General features: G+C 38.6%; 1 protein-coding gene across 1 annotated transcript in view; it reads left to right on the top strand.

The window, feature by feature from the left end:
• Positions 1-20,293, top strand: part of PPP1R16B (protein phosphatase 1 regulatory subunit 16B) — a 711,559-nt gene that overhangs the window by 659,675 nt on the left and 31,591 nt on the right. Inside the window, exon 9 of the mRNA XM_044090460.1 lies at positions 14,021-14,189. Coding sequence (XP_043946395.1) covers positions 14,021-14,189 — 169 coding nt within the window. The remainder of the gene's footprint in view (positions 1-14,020; positions 14,190-20,293) is intronic.

Below are 20,293 nucleotides of genomic sequence, written 5' to 3'. Positions count from 1 at the left end.
GATATTGAGTAGTAATAAATTCAAAGATATGTGACTAACACTTATAAATACAGAGAAACCCTCTAGGCTAAGAGTTTAACACTGAATATCAAGGAAGTGAAACACAATAGCCCCCACTAACTGCAGAGACAGAGAGAGACCATAGTATTCTATGAAACAATTAAATAGAAAAATAAATAACTAGAGAGAGACACAGACCACAATATTCAATGAAACAATTAAATACACAGAAAAATAAAATGCAGTAAATCTTTAACACTGCAAGTTTGTACTTAACTCAGTTAGTAATGCAGTTGATTGTAGGTATGTAGCAGAAGCCAAACAACTCTGTTATCCCCCTCCTATCCACTGCAGTATGTCACAGTGCTGTTATTCCCTCTCCTCTGCACTGCAGTATGTCACAGTGCTGTTATCCCCTCATGTGCACTGCACTATGTCATAATGTCTGTTATTCCCCTCTTGTTTACTGAACTATGTCACAGTGCTGTCACCCTCCCTCTTGTGCACTACACTATGTCACAGTGCTGTCTGTTATCCCCTCCCTGTGCACTGCACTATGTTACAGTGCTATTATTCCCTTCCTGTGCACTACACTGTGCCACAGTGCTGTTATTCCCTTCCTGTGCACTACACTGTGTCACAGTGCTGTTATTTTCTTCCTGTGCACTGCACTATGTTACAGTCCTGTTATTCCCTTCCTGTGGACTACAGTGTCTCATAGTGCTGCTTGTTATTGCTGTCCTGCACACTTCCATATCTTACAGTGTTAACTAGCCCCCTCCTTTGCACTTCACTATATCACAGTGATGTTATCCCCCTCCTGTACACTGCACTATGTCACAGTGCTGACTGTTATACCATCCAGTCCAGTACAGTGAGAAAGAATGCTGTAAATTACCACAGACGTGCTGTAGGTGGATTGGACTCTCTAAATTGGTCCTAGGTGTGAGTGTGTACCTTCTGTGGAAGTTTGGGCGCTGGACTGGCAACGTGACACCATAAAACTCCACTGCCAATCATTGTGCAGACCATTGTTCTGCTGTGTTGACCTCTAATGGGAAAAAGCCAAAAGGCGAAGAAGTATACTTGTCAGAGTACTGCCTTTTACACCAATCTTCACTTCATACATTATGCCAAAGTTGTATATGTTGCCCCCTTCATGCTTATGACATTGTGCTTGAGTGCTCCCTGTTATCCTCTCATGTGCAGTACACTGTGTCAGAGTATTGCTTGTTTTTCCTCCTTCAGTATGATGTATCAGAGTGCTCTTTGTTATCCCCATCTGATCAGGATTCTAATTGTTCTGTTATCCCCTGCTGTGTAGTATGCTAAGTATGGCCATTGTTCTGTTATCCCCTGCTGTGCAGTGTGGTTAGTATAGTCATTGCTGTGTTTTCCCCTGCTGTGCAGTATGCTCAGTATGGTCATTGTTCTGTTATCCCCTGTTCTGCAGTCTGCTCAGTATGATCATTGTTCTCTTATCCCCTGCTGTGCAGTGTGCTCAGTATGGTCATTATCCCCTGCTGTGCAGTATGCTCATTATGGTCATTGTTCTGTTATCCCCTGCTGTGCAGTGTGCTCAGCATGGTCATTGTTCTATTACCCCCTGCTATGGAATGTGCTCATTATGGTCATTATTCTGTTATCCCCTGCTGTGCAGTGTGTTAAGTATGGTCATTGTTCTGTTATTCCATCCTGTGCCCTACACTGTGCTAGCTGTTGATCCCTCACTCCATCCAGTACTACTCTGTGTCAGGGTATTGCCAGGGACTGAACATGCATCCCTGTAATGCTGCTGTAGTCCAGAGAATATTTGTGTTGAACTACATAAGCAGTTCTGTACATTAGTCATTCTGTTACACAGATTGCAACTCAGGATGAGGTGCTTGGTATCAGGACAAACAGACCGCCTTGTGTAGCGTCATAAACTTGTGGTACTCACCGATATAAAGGAATGCTGCTCCCTCCTGTGCATTAACTCCTCCCTGGTAAAATCTGACCACAAAATGATCTGCTTTAGTATTAACCTAGAAGCCCCATGAAACTACAAACCTCTTAAGAACATTGCTAAGGCCGGTTATCTCAAACTAAGTGACAGCTTACTAAACTTCCAAGCCCATCTCATCCCAGATGACACTGAGGCCTACTCTGTGTCATGCATAAAAGTACTAAACAACATTGCTGCATAGAGGAGGCAGTACCTATCCGAGTCAAACCTATGACTAGTGGCAAAAATAAACCACCCCAGTAGACAACTAGCATAAATAGGCTATTCAGCAAAAGTAAAAAAAAATCTTCTCCAAATCAAGAAGAAACAGACAAAACAGTGCAGAAAGACACTCACTAGTCCAAACAAACAAATACATTAGAGGGCTGGTCAAATCTGCCAAAGCAAACTGTGAGGCAAAGCTAGCCTCCCAGGTGAAAGAGGTGAAAGATAACCATAAGGTTTTTTTAATTATGTTCATAACTTCATGGGAAATGCTCAGCAACGAGCTGTTAATCATGGGCGGCAACACTTACACCCAGGCTGAAACTATAGCAAACCTGCTGGCAGACAGGTTCAGTTTAACCCCCACCCCCATCACCTCCTACAACATCCAAAGAAATACCCACAACCTCCCCCGTACTGGTCATTATGAGAGAGCAGGTCCTTATTGTGCTTGTTAAAGTGAAAAACACAGCCTTCATGGGTCCCAAGAATATTCCAGGATGCTTCTTAAATAGCTTAAAATAGAGTCTATCAGAGCCACTAGAAACCCTCTTTAAACACAGCCTCCAGACGGACTTTGTCCCAGAGGAATGTAGGACTGCAACAGTCATCCCTCTACACAAGAGGGCCTCATCAACTGACCCTGGGACCTACAGACACATAAGCTTGACCATTCTTACCTGCAAGGCCATGGAGAGAATTATCATAGACCTGATCAATAATGACACAGGAAATCTCCAAACACTGTACCAGACCCAATTTGGCTTTGTCAAAGGGAGGTCTTGCCTGATTAATTTGGTGAAATTCTTCAGGAAAGTCATTAGGGCCATGGATAATGGCAAAACGATACACACCACTGACCTGACCAAAGCTTTTGATGCAATCCCCCACTTTGGGATCATAGATTAACTTACTGTATTAGGCATAAACTCCTACATCATTGGTTGGATAGTAAACTGGCTCACTGACAGGACATATGTTTTCCAGATAGGCCAATCCACTTCCAATAAGAAACCTGTTACTAGTGGTGTCCCACAGGGCTGAGTGTTGGGACCCCTCCTGTTTGGTATATACTTCTCAAGTGAAGGCCAGTGATGGAGGTCTCTGGCTTACCAAGTTCACCAATGACTGTAATCTGGGAGCAATCACTGAATCCCCAAATGAAGTTGACATCCTACAGACAAGGCTGAAAATGACAAATGACAGCTTCCAAAACCATGGTCTGATACTAAATGCTAAAAAATGTGTAATCCTACTCTTCAGTAAATCAGATATCCCTGCAGATTGTAATATTAATAGCACATCCCTAAAAGTAGACCTGGAGGTGAGGGACCTAGGAACACAGATAGATAGTAACCAAAAGTTTGACCACCAGGTAGCTATTCTAGTGAGAAAATCCTTCTTTGTGGCTCAGCTTATAGGTAAAGGCATGGCATCAAGGTCAAAGGAAGTCATAGTGCCATTGCACTCAGCCCTCATCAGGCCCATAATTGAATACAGTGCTCCCGTCTGCATTTACCTATCCAGGCACTTACACCAATTGAAGCAGCCCCAGAGGTTTCTCACAAAAAAATATATAAAGCATAAGACGCATGTCTTATGCTGACTGACTAAAGGCCCCCTATCCCTTTACTCCATTTCATATAGTTTATTGAGAAGTGATTTATGCCTGAACTATGAGGCATTCTCTGATAAAGCCCTCATGAAAATATTGCTGAGTAGTGGGTGCCTCTGTGGTCTGCTGTAGAGACTATCAGGGAACATTTATTATTTACTTATTTTTTAAACGAGACAGAAAGTTTACTGGCTAAATGACAGGGTTTCAAACACCTCTTTCATTCTAGTGCTATCCTTAAAAAATAACGTATTTGATTCACTTTTAAGTTCCAGCAATAAAATTTCTTCTGAGACTGACAGCCCTTGTTAGAAAATTTGTTTGGTGAATTCATGATGCATACAGAAAATGTTTTGCAATTTTTTAAGTTTTATTTGTTGGCCTAGGATATTTGCTATGTGTATAATTATATATACATGTATATATCTCACTCATGCAAAACTGTGGTTAGTGAATGACAGAAGCAAATAGACAAGATTGTGGGTACAAGCTTTGACACACAGTGCTACCCTCAAGGTTACTGGGTTATTCTCCCTGGCAATTCGAGAAGCTAGGTGGTGCAGGAGAACCTCAGAGTGGATGCTGCTTCTTTGGCTCAAGGGGAGCAAACTTGAAGTATGTTTCCATTAATGTCTGTATTTCATTCTTGTGTGGAAGATTTCACTGTACTTGTTTGTCAACTAGGTAAGTGAATGGGTCCTCTATGGATCCTTTTCGACCACGACCTAGGCAACAAAGGTGTGGGTAAATACAACAGGTCTGTTTTAAATACATACTGATACATTAATAGTTTCACATACTGATTTTTTTATATGTTATAACAAAAATCTTTTTAGATGACCGCTACATCTGAAGTGATATTAATTATTAAGAGATCAGTAGCTTTCATTAGAGATTTATAATGTTAATATGTTTTTGCAATCTTTATCTGAAACACCAGGAAATTATTAAAGATTAAATCTGCATGTATTCGAAATCTGAAATACCTTAGAAAATTTAGTGTAGCGAGTTATTCAGCAGTTGTCTTGGAAGGTGTAAAGATATCAGAGTACCTGAAAAAGCCAGGGTGGCACGTGCTATTGGACTGCCGGACTGCAGCCCCCCCAGCTGTAAAAAGAAAGAAAATAAAGAAAATAAAAGATTAAAAAAAAAATTTAAATTCACGGATCTGGACTGCTGCTGAGACAGTCTGGGGCATGCACAGACTGTTTCAGCAGCAGTCCGGACTGGGAAACATGTCAGAGCAGAGATCCCAGAAGTCTATGCAGTTGTAACTGCATAGACTGCGGCTGGAAACAGATCGGACTCGGACTGCAACGTCGGCAGGCTGGAGTCTTGTCGGAGGAAGAACATCTCGCGTGGTGGATGTGCTCCAACGGATGTAATGCACTATGGATTTAATGGCACGAAGGGATCTACATCGCGTGGGCAGGTTTGTAGTGCACTATGGATTTAATGGCATGAAGGGATGGGATCTACATCGCTCCAGGTAAGAGGAGAGTGTGTGTGTGTGTGTATATGTGTGTTTAATATAGACATCTACTGTTTAGAAACTTAAAGAACTAATAATGGCATTTAAAATATATTCATGTGATATTACTGAAATGATTTATGCAGCATTTTTGGAAGTTTATAGCTGTAGATAAACAATTTTCTTCTTCCGTTGGATAGCTGCTATCAGATTTATTGCTGTTTTATAGAAGGATCCACTTTTGTTGAAACGCTCCAGCCCTGCACTTCTTATTTTTCCTTGCAACAAGATTTATGATTATAAGGACAAGCTTCATAAAAAACGTGTCTTACTATCCTTCTCTGTTTTTACCATAAAATCAAACATTTCCTGTTTGCTAGTAAGATGGGTAAAGAAGACAAAGGACAAAAGTACAAACTCTGTCATTTTGCTTTTGCCCTAGTCTCAGAATTGTAGTGTATTCTGTCAAGATGCAGTCTTTAAGTCTAGACCTGATTATTTCTGTGATAGAAATTGTTCATTAGTATAGCAGGCACTTTGAATTTATTCTGGTAGCTTGTCAGTTGCAGTACCTTTGCTTAAAGATACTATCTCTATTTTTGCATTATCACCCTGTGGCTAGATATCTGTTGCAAGAATAACTGTAATTATTGCTGTGTAACAAAATTCAGGACTACCTGACAGACAGACAGAAAACTCGTGAATAAAAGGGACAACACGCATATTAATCTTCATTTTGTAAGAAGCCTGACCTTCTGCACTCCATACTTTTTTCTAAGACATGAAAGTATCAGTGTATGGTGAAATCTGATGGCTTGGATTTTAGGCATATTTCTATCCCTGACCATACAGCAGAAAGCTGTTCTCTTTTAATTTTCAGTTAGTGCATAGAAAATCCCATCATGATAAGCGATATTGTAATTTGCCTACTGCTACAGTTAACCTAAATTAGTGGTAGTTCTATAGGTCGGATAAGCATAAATGTAAATTTCATTATTACTTGTGATAAGATCACTGGTGAAAAAAAACAGTTATTGATAATGGTTCAATAAATACATAATTGCCTATATTATGAGATGTAGTATAACTTTAGACACTGAGTACCAGTCATATTTATTTATTTATTTTTTATTTGTTCATTTTTTTGGAACAACTACAAATAATTCCTAAGATACCAACAAGTGCTATATAGAATGACTATTTCCTAGGCTTTTCCAAGCAAGTCTGCAAAACTTACAACATACTGATCAGTTAGATTATTTTAAAACAGTGGAATATGAAACATCATATCCTTTACTTAACCACTGGCAAGTTCATTATCTTTGATCATGGTATATCACATCGAATTCCCCAAGAGTTGCGTGACTGAATCACATGATACTGAGGAACAGAATATCAGTGATTCTTTGCCAAAGGAACTTACTGCTGATATGTTTTCTATGTAAGAAGCCAGTAGTGATTCCCTTGTTTAGTAAGATCTCGCCCTTCTTTGTGTTTGTGTGAAAATGATTTTATATATATATATATATATATATATATATATATATATATATATATATATATATATAAATTCCGAAACTGCATTTGTCGACCGGTCACAATGGTCAACACAAAATGCTGACTTTGGAACTTCAAAATAGCAGTCATGGAGAAAATGAATACATTGACATCTGTAATTTGATGTATTTGACATAGTAGGAGGTGACATCAGTCATACATGCTATGCACCTTAACATACCTTTACACTCTCTGCACGACTCAAAAACAAAACCACAAACTGATAAATACCACCGTTGCAGGTCGCTGCACCTCTAAAAAGCTCCTAGTAATCCAGAGGTTATATTCAGGACTCCTAATAATCCAAAAAATGTCTGGTCATTCCAAAGGGGATTAAATCAGTCTAAGAAGCTTCACCTAATAGGCTTCTCAGTTTAAGAAAGCAACTAATAAGAAAGCATGCTGTTTAGTCCAGGTAGGTGGTAAGCTTCCAATTTGAGTTGCCACATCAATCCCCTTGGGAATGACCACCTTTTTAGCTATTTTATGGGGATTGTTTCTTTCTTCGTTTTTTGATTGTTAAAATGGTTTAGTGCTACTTTGTTATTATTGGTTTTATTTTTTAATGTCTTTATCAATGGTTACATTGTGGTCCATTATTTTAAGCGGGGGATGTGTAGTTTGATCATTCATCAGAATAGTCTTTTATGTAAGGGACGTCAGCCTCCTAGTACCGGCCGCTACACACAATATACAATCAATATATAATATATAACTTACTTTTTTTTTTTTTTGCTACTAATACTGCTACTATTATCAGATGGGTATGATAATAACATAACAATGTTAAGCATACATTTCCAAGGTATACTCCTAGATGTATTTTGTATATTTTATATCAACTCATGGTTTGTAGTCTTCCATCGAGTTGTCTTACAATCTGAATGACATTTTGATTTATTTACATGGCTTTTTTAAAACAGGCGCTACACACATATACTTTTCCTGGGTTTACCACTTGTGTGTTTATAGTGTCTACCAGGTATTTAAGACTGTATACATGTTATGTTGGTGGCGTAAATTTAGAGTATTAGTCTGATTACAAATATTCAGGGCTGGTCATGTTGATCTTACACAAATGGTGAAGCACAGTTTTTCTGTGGTTGTTTTTTTTAAGTGCATTGATGTGCAATTTTCAGGTGTGTCCACAAGGGGGAGTGTTTGAGTGGAGCTATGATGCTTAAATAATGGGACAGATGTATTGTTCTTTGTTTTTAGTTTGCTTTCTGAAGAAGTTGGTGCAGAGCGCCAACGAAAAGCTTGGTTTTAAGCTTAATAAAATTCCTGTTTGGTATTTTCGTTTATTGGCGTTCTTTACAGACATTTTTTGGATTATTAGGAGTCCTGAATATAACCTCTGGATTACTAGGAGCTTTTTAGAGGTGCAGCGACCTGCAACTGTGGTATTTATCAATACCTTTACATTCTACAGTCAATGGTACGTTAATTGTACTATTTTTCAGGTGGGCTACAACCCCCTGTGCCCCTCACACCCCCTGCAAATTAAATATACCACCTCTGAGATGGCACTATAGTGAGGAAATGGGTTAATTCCCTGTTGCTCACCGAACCGCGAATTCTATTCACAACGCTGAACTCAGATACTCAAACTACACTACCCATTCACTGTAGTATAGTCAATGTATTTTAGATCAGCATTCTGCCCATTTGAAGAGTGCCTTTTGACCACATGCCGGTCGAGCACAGGCACTTCGGACATTTAATAATAAACCTATATATATATATATATATATATATATATATATATATATATATATATATATAAGTATATAGGTTCAGTTGGGTGCAAGGCTTGGAGGGTGCAGGAGGTATTACCTCGTACAAAAATGCTTATTCTTTTAATTTTCACTGTTTTGGTATTTCAGGCATTTGTGTTTAGCATTGTAGTTCCTTAGCATCTTGTGAGCCAGTGTTTCACAATGGAGCCTTTGACTATAGACTTGGCTAAATGGAAGAAAAGCATATTTTGTTTCTGAATTTTGTATCTTCAACACAAATATCCATGTGATATATACACACAGACATGTCATGCTCACACACACCCCTACATATGTGTGTGTGTGTATGCCCCAGTTGCTATATACTGTTGGCTAGAACAAACTCATGGCAGTGTGGTAGGGAATACCTCAGGCTTGAACCCTGTACCTTGTATGCAGGCGTTAAGGACCAGAATTCCCTACCCACCACCATTTGTAAAAAAAAATTGCAGATTTTTGTCTCATATTTGATCTGATCTGTTCCTCATAATATCTGTGGTTTCTAAATGCTGCAATGCTTGATATTTGATGGTGCAGTGGTAGCATTGTTGTCTCACAGCTGCAGGTTTTCAGGTTTGATTCTTGGCTGGGGTGCCTTCTGTGTGGGGTCTGCATCTTTTCCGTGGGTTTGCTTTTGTGTCCTCCCATGTTACAAAGACATGTCTGCATTATTTCTTCCTGGGCCTCTGCTGAAAATTGTTTTTTTGTTCCAAGTCAGACTGTCCTGATTAACAAATGTTAAATAAAATTGACAGGCATTTGAATTTCAGACTTCATGTTTCTGAATGTTTAATTCCTTACATATTTGATGGTGCAGTGGTAGCATTGTTGCCTCACAGCTATAGGTTTTCTGGTTTGATTCTTGGTTGGGGGGGTGCCTTCTGTGTGGAGTCTGCATCTCATCCTGTGTTTGTGTGGATTTGCTCTGGTGTCCTGCCATTTTACAAAGACATGTGTCTGCAGTATTTCTCCCTGGGCCTCTGCTGAAAATATTTGTTCCATCAGAAGTAAAATTGACAGGCATTTGAATTTCAGACTTCATGTTCTCCAGAAAACACATAGTAACACAAACTTTTATTCTAGCAATTTTCTAAGTTTATAAGATGAATATTTGAAATTTGTCCTTATTTTTGGGACTGTATTACCCCATTATTGGCTTTGTCCAGGTTTTTTGTGCTAAGGTTGACAGCTATGGCAAGAACTGAATTCACTGAATATGTTTGAGGGCTGTATTCCCTCATTACTGGGTTTGTCCAGGTGTTTTGTGCTAAGACGTTGACAGCTATGGTGAGAACTGAATTCATTAAATGATAGCCATTTAAGTTTCAGTCTTCCGCTCTTTCACAAAGCAGCTGATTTGGCGTAGTGGTATGTTGCTCTGACTGTTTTGCACAGGGACCTTGGCAGTAAAATGTATGGTGGTAACACAGCATTTTTCTTTCACAAAGCAGGTGATTTGGCATAGTGGTATGTTGCTCGGACTGTTTTGCACAGGGACATTGGTAGTAAAATGTATGGTGGTAACACAGCATTTTTCTTTCACAAAGCAGCTGATTTGGCATGGTGGCATGTTGCTCTGACTCTTTTGCACAGGGACCTTGGCAGTAAAATGTATGGTGGTAACTCAGCATTTTATTCTAGCAACTTTCCAAGATTATACAAGCAATGTTTAATGTGTCTCTGGTTTTTGGGCTTTTGACCCCCCCAATAAATTTGGCTTTTTCCAGATTTCTTGTGCTGCGAAGTTGAGATGCAGTTGAGTATTGAGTAGATTTTACAAGGAGCTGAGAGCTGCAGGGGAAGAAAAGTTTAGTGCTGCTTATGGTAAGTCAGCTTGCATTGTTAATAGCACAACAGGTTGTGTACTTGCTTTTGATGCAGAAGGTTGTTGGTTCTACTCCCACAAAGAGTGAATGCTGCCGTACTGAAAAAGTCAAAATACTAACTATGAGCCTGTTATCAGTTTGCCATCCATTTCCTATTGCAATATTACTAGCTTATCATTTTTAATGTAATATAGGCAATTTATTCCTCAGGGGCACTTTATTTTTCGATGAAACCATGACATATAAAGGTGTTTGCTAGCAGCAACCTCTTCATTAGTTACAGATTTATTTAATGTGGAATTATTTAGATGACTTTTTTACTTCTTCAGAGATTGTGCATATTTACTGATAATGGTGGACTGTAGAACTGTGCATATTTACTGATAATGGTGGACTGTAGAATTGTGCATATTTACTGATAATGGTGGACTGTAGAAGTTTGAATAGACTTTTATGATGGAAATGTTCTGAACTGGGCAGTTTTGTCATTATGGGTGCATGCATTTTGTTTCATTGTTTACTGGAAAGATGTTCTGAATTGGGCAGTTTTGTCATTATTGGTGCATGTGTTTTGTTTCATAGTTTACTGGAAAAATGTTCAAAACAATAGAAGGTGTATCAAAGAGCACATGTATGTTTCATATTCAAGGGGCCTATGATTTGAAAACAGCCCAGAATTAATCTTTATCTGCCACTGGTAAAATGTATTTTCTTTGAATGTGGGTTTCAATGAATGTGAGTTTCAAGGGCAGAGAAGTTTTAGTGCTAAATTTGTTTAGCAGATGTCTTAGTGTTTGTGCTGTAAAATGCAAAATAAAACTTTCAAATGAAGTCCAAATAATCGTAGAAGTAAATCAGTATGCACATTAGTGTTTATGGTAAATGGAGTGAAATAGCCAAGTAATGGATCATTGGAATGGCTGCAGGGGGAGGCTCCATTCGACCATGATTTTGTGAGGGGGAAGGGCAGCAAACTTAGACAGCCCCAGCTGAACTATACCTCACAGCTGTCCAGATTTTCAAAGAATGAATAGATTTTTGCTTCTTATTTTTGGTTTGTTCCTCATAAAATTTGTGGTTTTCTGGCAAATCATTTAGGAATTAAGTCACTGAATAATGACACACTGAGTTTCAGACTTCATAACCTTCAGAAAAATGCATGCTAAAGTAAGACCTGTTGTTCTATCAACTGTCTCAGTTTATACAAGAGCAATTTTTAGTACTGTTTATATGTTCCCCCAATATATTTGGCCTTGCCCAGATTTATTGCATTAACAGGTTGAGAGGTACATGCAAATAAATTGCTTTATAGAATTAGGCATAGCCAAACCTCTCAACTGTCCCTGATTTTGGATCAAAATGTTGCTCTTCCCCCTAATAATCCCTCCGCAATTTTGGAAGAAAACATGGAGGGTTTACAATTAAGAAATAACTGTAATAATCAGTTATAGATTACTTTTATTTCAGAAATGCATTAATATTAAAGTGTCCCTTCTTTGACAGGTTCCCAGCTATATTGTGTGGCCATTTTATATTTTTACATCACATTTTGGTCCATTTTTCATAAAATTGTGTTTTTTTGGCAAATTAGTGACAAATCATTAAAGACTGAAGTTAGAAAATAATGACAGACATTTGAGTTTCAGATTTCATACCATTCAGAAAATTCATACTAATGCAAGACCTATTCTATTATCTTTCTAAGTTTATAAGAGCAATATTTAAAAATTGTCCTTATTTTTGGGCCTTTGTCCCACTTCTTTGTATGGCTTTGTCCAGATTTCTTGCTCTGAGGTTAAGAGGTATGACAAATGTGTCAGGGCCATCACAGTCAGCCAGAGACATTTCAAATTGTGACAAACTTGTTGCATCCCACTCCCCCATGTAGTGACTCTGGATGTGTCGAAGCAAGGCAAGTAGTAGTTATGCAGTGTAAATGTGCAGAGTATCCCCCCCATCCAAGGTAGACACAAGTACTAGAGTGGCTTTTCATCTGTCCTTGATTTTTGCAGAATGGTCTGGTTTCTGTCATATTTTTTGTACTGTTGATTTATGCTTATTACTCAAAGTGCCTGTTGCTCTTTGTTTAAGTAGCAATACTTTAATGACCATCAGGTAAGATTGGCTGAGATCGTAAGATGCAAGTAAGCTTTAATAAGCATACTGTTAAAGAATTGCCAACATTGAAAGCCTTTCTGTTGTTGCCATGTAGAGAATACTTAACTAGATAATGTATAAGCCTTGGGTATTGAAATGCATATGACAGTATTTGTAATAAAGGACAGGATTACATTATTTTAAGAAGCTCATTACACTTGGAGACTTCCGGTCATCTCTGCAGGCTTTACCCGTAAACTAAACAGAATGCCAATTATGTGTGGTCCATAACCTGTACAGTAATCCTTTTAAGCAATGTATCTTAAGCTTATTTCTTGTTTGCTTTTCATTTTTTACTTTGATCATGTTTTCCCCATGAAACAAGTAGATAGTTGTCAGGCAGCAGGTCTTTTTTTGGATAAGAAACATTTTTACAAGTGGGGGCATCAGAGATTTCTACTTTCAGCATGTTACTTGGTACTTTAATAAAGCTGAATATAAATTATAATTAGAACTGCAGTGCAAGAAGTGGTTTGAGTTGAGTGCTGCTTGTTTTTCTTATACTTGATTTTGACTAGCATTCCATTAATGTATTTAAAAAGTAATTTATTTTTTCATGCCTCACAACCTTTTTGTTTTCATCTAGATATTAAGTAAGCTGTCATGCAGCCAATGCATTGAAATATTTTTATTCTCCTACACTTCATTTTGTCTTGATTGGACTCTCATAATGACGGTTTGGCACCCAGGGAAGTGTATTTAGTTAGTTTTTGTGGTTTTGAGCATAGCTCCTCCCCTTTCCCATTGACCCCACCCATTCAGCTGTCTCTTGCAGCCCTCCTTTGATTTGAAGTCACCAGCCACCACTGCACACAGATGTGGGAAGAACAGGCAAAACTCCTGTACAAAGAGTGACAGTGGGCCAGATTGAAGTGTAGAACCTTGAAATGGGAGACGGGAATCTTACCATTGGTTCACAATGCTGTCCAAACATTACAAATACACTATAATTTTTAAATAAAATAAATGTACTAGGGAGGTCCCTGTGGAATCAGGGTTCATGGCTGGGAAGGGGGGTGACAATGAGCCTTTGGCCTAAGGATCACTCTAAGGCCAGCTATACATGCAGGATTTTCATGTCAGTTTTAAATGCATACCAATACATTAATAGTTTCATGTACTGATTTTTATGTATCTTAAACAAAAAATATTATAGATGAGCGCTACAACTGAAGTGACATTATTATGAGAGTGGTAGCTTTTATTAGAGATTGATAATGCTATTATGTTTTTTTAATCTCTAGTACCCGAGATGCTTGCAAATTGTTAAGGATTAAATCCTAATATTTTACATAAAATTAAGCTAAGATAAAAGTTGAAATCTGAAATACTGAAAAGGAGAAATTATACAAAAAAAATGGAATGAGGCAAAGTTATGTATATCCTGTTTTCTTTTTTTCCTAGGAAGGTGGTGAGGAGGGCAAGTCTTTGTGACAGAACCAACATGTACAAGAAGGAGCATGAAAAGGAGGCGATTGTCTGGCAACAGCTCGCGAAGGAAGATGAGACAGAGGCGCAGAGCAGCGATGGAGAGGAGAAGGAGAGCAACTCGGATCAGGAAAACAAGGACCCAGTAAGATTACCCAGCAGCACAGGCTGTGTGCGCCAAATGGTCTTGTGATTCCCAGTGGGTTATTGTTGAAATTCTGAGTACTATGATTCTCAGAACTAAGAAATTGTACATATAAATACGGAGAATTCATACTAATTCTGCAATTGTGGTACCTCAACAGTATTTCACTTTCTCCAAGGTTCAGAGCTGTTGGAGTTATATAAAGTAGCAGCGGTGTTGAGGTGGAGAGTGGGCAAATAACCCCTGGGAAAAAAAAAACAGTTTAAAAGAGTGGCAGGGAGTCTTAGAAAGTGATTTTACATTGTTCATTGGATCATATGATCATAAGAACTAATACCAACCTCATAATGTACCCCCAAATTCCAAGATGGAGAAACATGTCATGCTAGAGATTAATTTGTGGGTAACTGTTGGTAGCAAAGTTGACACTCAGCTTAACATACAGGGGCAGAGGCATGCAGTTTAATTTTTGAAGCATTAAGACTCATTGTGTCATTATATAAGGGACACGGTCTGTACATAAGTTGTCCTTGCACATCAATTTTCTGAAGATGTGAGCAATGTTTCTAATTCTCTAGATCTCATAGATCCTACTGGTTGTAAATTTAAGCAGTATGGCTGTAGTCTGATATGTCTCACAGTTCTCATATGGAGAAGTGTAAGATATTTTGAGATATGTCAGCCCCGCCTGATTCCTTTTGGAACAGAATATACTTAAAACTTCTTACAAGTAGTTAAAAAGAATATAAAACAATTTCAAATTATGGGAACAGCTGGGACTTCATGTAAAAGAGTAAAGCATAACATTTTTATAATGTGCAAAAAAAAGTAACCTGGTATAAAGTTTTACTATTTTCTTAAATTTGTGATATTCTTTCCTGTATCTAGAGTACGTGTAACTTTCACATTTTTTAAGTTGTTAAGTACAACATGTAAATGTGACATTGCCAAAGCACTCTGGATTTCACAAATGCAAAATGTGCAAGAATTAAGCCAAAGACTTTGATTACTAGCAGCACAAAGTACTGAGCAGTGGACAGTGGCTATAAGCTTGTTTCCATTGGTGGAGTTTATTACTTCATACAGACCTTAGCAATACGGTTGTATTATGGACAACTTGAAGCATATCATAATTCATGTTTATGCTGTGTTTCAGGGCTGAGAGCTAGCATTGTGGATCATGTCATCTAAGGTTTCCTTTTCAAGACAAAGGCTCCTGGTCTTTCAACAGCATTGCTATCTCACAAGAGATACCAGTAGACCTTACACCTAGTTTCCTTTTGTGTGCCATAGGGATCATAGCAGTGGCTGTTGGCATAGAAACACTAAGAATCGAGTGTGCCGGATCTCTGGTATCTAAGGTGGTCTGGTAATGTCGTGTAGTCTGTCACATTGTGATAAACATAGTTTTGATAGTGTGCTTAGTCTACATGCATCATTTTTTGGCTAAGGAGAAGGTGCTTTTTTGTTGCAGCCATGGGTGCTACTGCACCCTGCTGGAAAAAAATGGTAGATGCCACCAAATAACGATCACATATCTTTACTGGACATTACAGCTTCCATATAAAGCAGATTCAGTGTATTGTAACTGATTTTGTTGTCCCAGAGAAAGGTGTCTTTTCAAATCAATAGTCATCTGGTATCTTTGTGGCTAGCGCTTCCAGTTATCACACAGGTTTGTTCTTTTTGGCAGCAGTATGCAAATCCTTTGCTCATTTTAAGGGCTCCTCATTTGAATTTGGAGAAGTTGTCTTAACAAACCAGTTAAGAATTAACTAGGAGAGGTAACATTTTTCAATTTTAGAACTCTTGGATGATTTCAGCTGTGAATCTGTTGGTCAAATAACCTAGTCACTGAAGTGTACCACCTAGGTGCTGTTAACTGCATCAGATGCTGTTTACATGTAAGGTCAGATTATAGCAACATAAGAGATTATAACAGGAAACCTACCATAAGACTAGAGGTAATTGAGGTGTACCACCTAGGTGCTGTTAACTGCATCAGATGCTGTTTACATGTAAGGTCAGATTATAGCAACATAAGAGATTATAAAAGGGAACCTACCATAAGAATAGAGCTATAAGGAGATCTCCTTTACTAGGCTACTTCCCTTTCAACCTAATGTTCAAAGAACTAGACACTTAAAATTACATGTCTAGGCATGAGTGCTTCTTGTCAAGGGCACCCAGCAGCATTGCTGTTTTTAAAGACCATTGCACAGTTTGGTGTTTATTATCAGCCTCCTTAAACCTATGAGCTCTACTATCCTGAGGAAGCACTTTATTGTTTTCTGTAGTGCTTTATTTCCAAAGGCACATCTCTCTGCAGTCTCAGTAGGTGCCATCAGTGACGTGTGCAATTTGGAAATGCAGCTTTGGAAAAGAAGCTTCACTCACAGCAGTTTCTTGAGTTCTGCTATGCATCTTTCTGGTGGGTATGTTGTACAGACAGACACTTGGTAAGAACATTTTGAAAAGGCTATTTGTACAGTAACTACCCTGTATATACTTTCTTCCTAGAAGTGGTGTGTATGTATCTTCTACAAAATTTACCCTGGTTTCTTTAACAGCACAGTATTCATTATTTTGAAAGCATGCAGTTATGTCTTTATTCCATTGCTGACTAAGACAAAGTGTGCTGTTCATAGAGTGCTTAGCACACAAAGTCACACACGTGGCTGTGCAGGGGGTGGGGGACTCCCCAATTTTTATACACTCAACCACCCAGTAAAACTGAGCAGCAATGATTTAAAGCATTTGGCAGCAAGGATTTAAGGAGTTGCATGTAAGTTTGATAATCTGTGGATATGGCCTATTTAAAATAGGTCCTTGTGCATCCCAGTGAACTACTTTTCAAAGAAGACTTGTTCAGTACAGCAAGTCATTGGCATCTGTACTGCGCAAGATCCATGCAAACTACTGCATATGAAGAAGTGTAGCCTGTTATTAGCTGCATTGCACCAACATATTCCTATGGGAGAATCTGTGCAGGGCTATGCAGAGCTGCTTCATACACTTCAGATTGCTGATCTAAGTAGTTTGTGTGTGTATATGTGTGTCTGTGTGTGCATACATGCCAGATAAAATCTGTTTGATGCTGATATGTATTGGGAAATCATAAATGTATCATGTGCAGGCAGAAAATATGTGTGCTTCTCTGTCTCGGTGTCTTTGGATCTTTGAGTGAGTTTTGAGCAGTTGTATGTTTTTGTGACATATTGTGTGTGTGTGCCTATATGTGGTCCTGTACAAACATGCTATCTCATTGCATTGGATGGTAGGGAACTTAGCTGAGCAGTTGCTTAAACTGCTCAGTTGTTCACTTTCTAGCCATACATATTAGTTTTTAAGGTGAGCCTGCACGATTCTGATGACACATGACTATAAATCTCATTATACTGGTCAGCACAACTTGGTGTATCTGTGCAATGTCAGTTGCACTGCTGTGCTTCTTCTTCTTCTTTCGTCTTTTCCCGGTTAGGGGTCGGCACAGCGGATCACCTCTCTGCTCATGATTGGCAGTAGAATTTTATGGTGTCGAGTTGCCAGCCCGGCGCCCAACCTTCCACAGAAGGCACAAACATGAACACACACACACACCTAGGGCCAATTTAGAGTGTCCAATCCACCTACTGCATGTCTTTGGGATGTGGGAGGAAACCGGAGCACCCGGAGGAAACCCACGTGACCACAGGGAGGACAGGCAGACTCTGCACAGAAGGCACCCCAGCCGAGGATCGAACCGGAGAACCTCTTGCTGTGAGGTGGCAATGCTAACCGCTGCACCACCGTGGCTGCCCAGTTGCACTACTTCATATAAATACTACCAAGAATTTGTCAGCTTTGCATATGTTGTTAGACTTCGTATCATCTCCCCAAAACTTGTACAGAAATGAATATAAAATCTTTTAATTTATATTAGCGATGGCTGCAATGACTTATGAACCGATAAATCAATAAGACTCCATAAATCAATAAGACTCCATGATGTTTTGATAACACCCCATGCTCTAGTTTAGCCTTCACGTTTTGTAACTTTTTTATAGCTGACAGATTTGATGGTTACACAGGCTTAGGAATGATCACTTGCTCCTATTTCCCTTTTTTCAGGCCTACAGGAAGCAGATACGTTTTCTTTGCAACTGAAGTTTTGTAGGTGGCTGTTCATGCTTTTACTGTTTTTATGCACACTTATTTTACAGGATTAAATCCCTGTAGATTTTACCACTGTGGCATAACTGTTCACCAGTTTTGTAAACAAAACAAACTTAGTAATACACAATGACTCACTAATAAATGCGCTTTTCAATTACTCAAAAAAGGACTATTTCTCATTATACAATTAATACATATATCATATATCAATATAATGCCTCTAAAAAGCCCCTGTGTATGAAAACATGGTCTTAAATGTTGTTTCATCAGCCTTTTATAGGACAACATACTGCATAGGTGCATATGTCTATACAGGTGTGTGTGCGTGTTGGGGGGGTGTCACTGGTCATTGGCAACTGCATATAAGCACTCAGTCCTAGACATCTACTTAATTTTTTTTCAATCTGCTTCAAGGTATGAAAAACAAATGAAAGACCTAAATCTGATTCAGATTTTTTTCCCTGTTAGCACTTAGTATTTTCTTAAGATTTAAAATAAACTATTACATTTGCATATTGCATAAAAAATTTAGGACTTTACATTAAAAGCATCATGCACAGGATTTCACAGCATTACTGCCATAATGATATTATGGATAGCCAAGATTTTATATAGTGAGAGAATGGGCTGTATTGAGAAAATGCTCAGATCTGTATGAGTACTGCAGTGGTGGTGCTGCGGTAGCATTGTCGCCTCACAGTTAGACGTTGCCCGTTCGATTCTCAGTTAGAGTGTCTTCTGTGTGGTGACATGCGTGAATGGGCATTCCTTCGTTGAAGGTTGTGCGTTAGGCCCGGCAAGCCAGCATGTAAAAATCTACTGCCAATCATTAGCGGACCGGAGTTCCGCTGTGGCGACCCCTAACCGGGAAAAGCCAAAAGACACAACAACAACAACTGTCTTGAGTGAGTGTTGGAGAACAGACAGCTAAGAGAAAATGTTCTAGGCTCTTTCGCCATCTGCAGGTAGCTTTTATTTGTGCTGGCCCAGTTACTTCAAACTTGTTTATTGTAATTGGTTCTTGTGCCATTCTGACTGAAAAAAAACAATTTGCTAACCATTAACGTTGAGAAGAGTTGCAGATTGTCATAATGCTGATGTTGGGGGGTGTTGTGTATTTGAATTAAGTTACTGTTTCTGTGTTATTAAAATGTTAGCAGATTATCTGGGATTGGAGATGAGGGGATAGAAAAAAAGAGAAAATTTGACAAAGGTAGGATAGATGAAAAGATATGCTAAGAAATGGAAAATTATGGAGGTGAGAAGACAGATAGGGAAATAGAATATTAAGTAGGCATAACAAGGTGACAATAGGAAACATATTTTAAGGAGTACAGAGTAGTCAGAGGAAACGTGGTTGTTGAAATATTCTCTCTAGGTGTGGAAACATTATGGAATAAGTGAAAAAGTGAAGAGGAGAGAAAGAAAATTTATGAAGCATAAGCAACATATCTAGGACTGAAAAGAGAGGTTGTACATTTGAAGATTTGGTATTCTGTCAAAGTTAAGGCAAGGTTAATTTTGTAACAGTAAAATGCTATTGCTAATAAAATAAGACACATTATTTGAACTTGTTTGCATGTTGTGTTCTTAAAAGAAAAGTAAAACATGATTATGAAATTCTCTTTATGAATAACTTGCTATTCATCATACCTTGGCATCCACTAATAATCATCTTTTCATAATTTAGGCAAAAAATATCACATCCATTCAGAGACGGCAGCCTTTTCCATGTTCATGGCTTCTTACATTCCCTGTTATCCGAAACATGCAGCAGCATATGGCACCAGTATTATTTAACATTCACTATAAAAGAAATCCGGGGCATTTTTGGTTTGGACAGTCATCAGAGTTCATAGGTAGGTACTAGGCTATCTGCCCAAAGGCATTTATAAGCCTAGCCAGAATGTGTTGGCACCCCCTTAGATTAGTTCCATGTGCCTCTGTCC

Source organism: Protopterus annectens, chromosome 12.part0, assembly GCF_019279795.1.
Source record: "Protopterus annectens isolate FY-2018-M chromosome 12.part0, PAN1.0, whole genome shotgun sequence".
In the NCBI taxonomy this organism is placed as follows: domain Eukaryota; kingdom Metazoa; phylum Chordata; order Ceratodontiformes; family Protopteridae; genus Protopterus; species Protopterus annectens.
The sequence above is the reverse complement of the archived record's forward strand: the minus strand, read 5'-3'. Positions and strand labels throughout refer to the sequence as shown.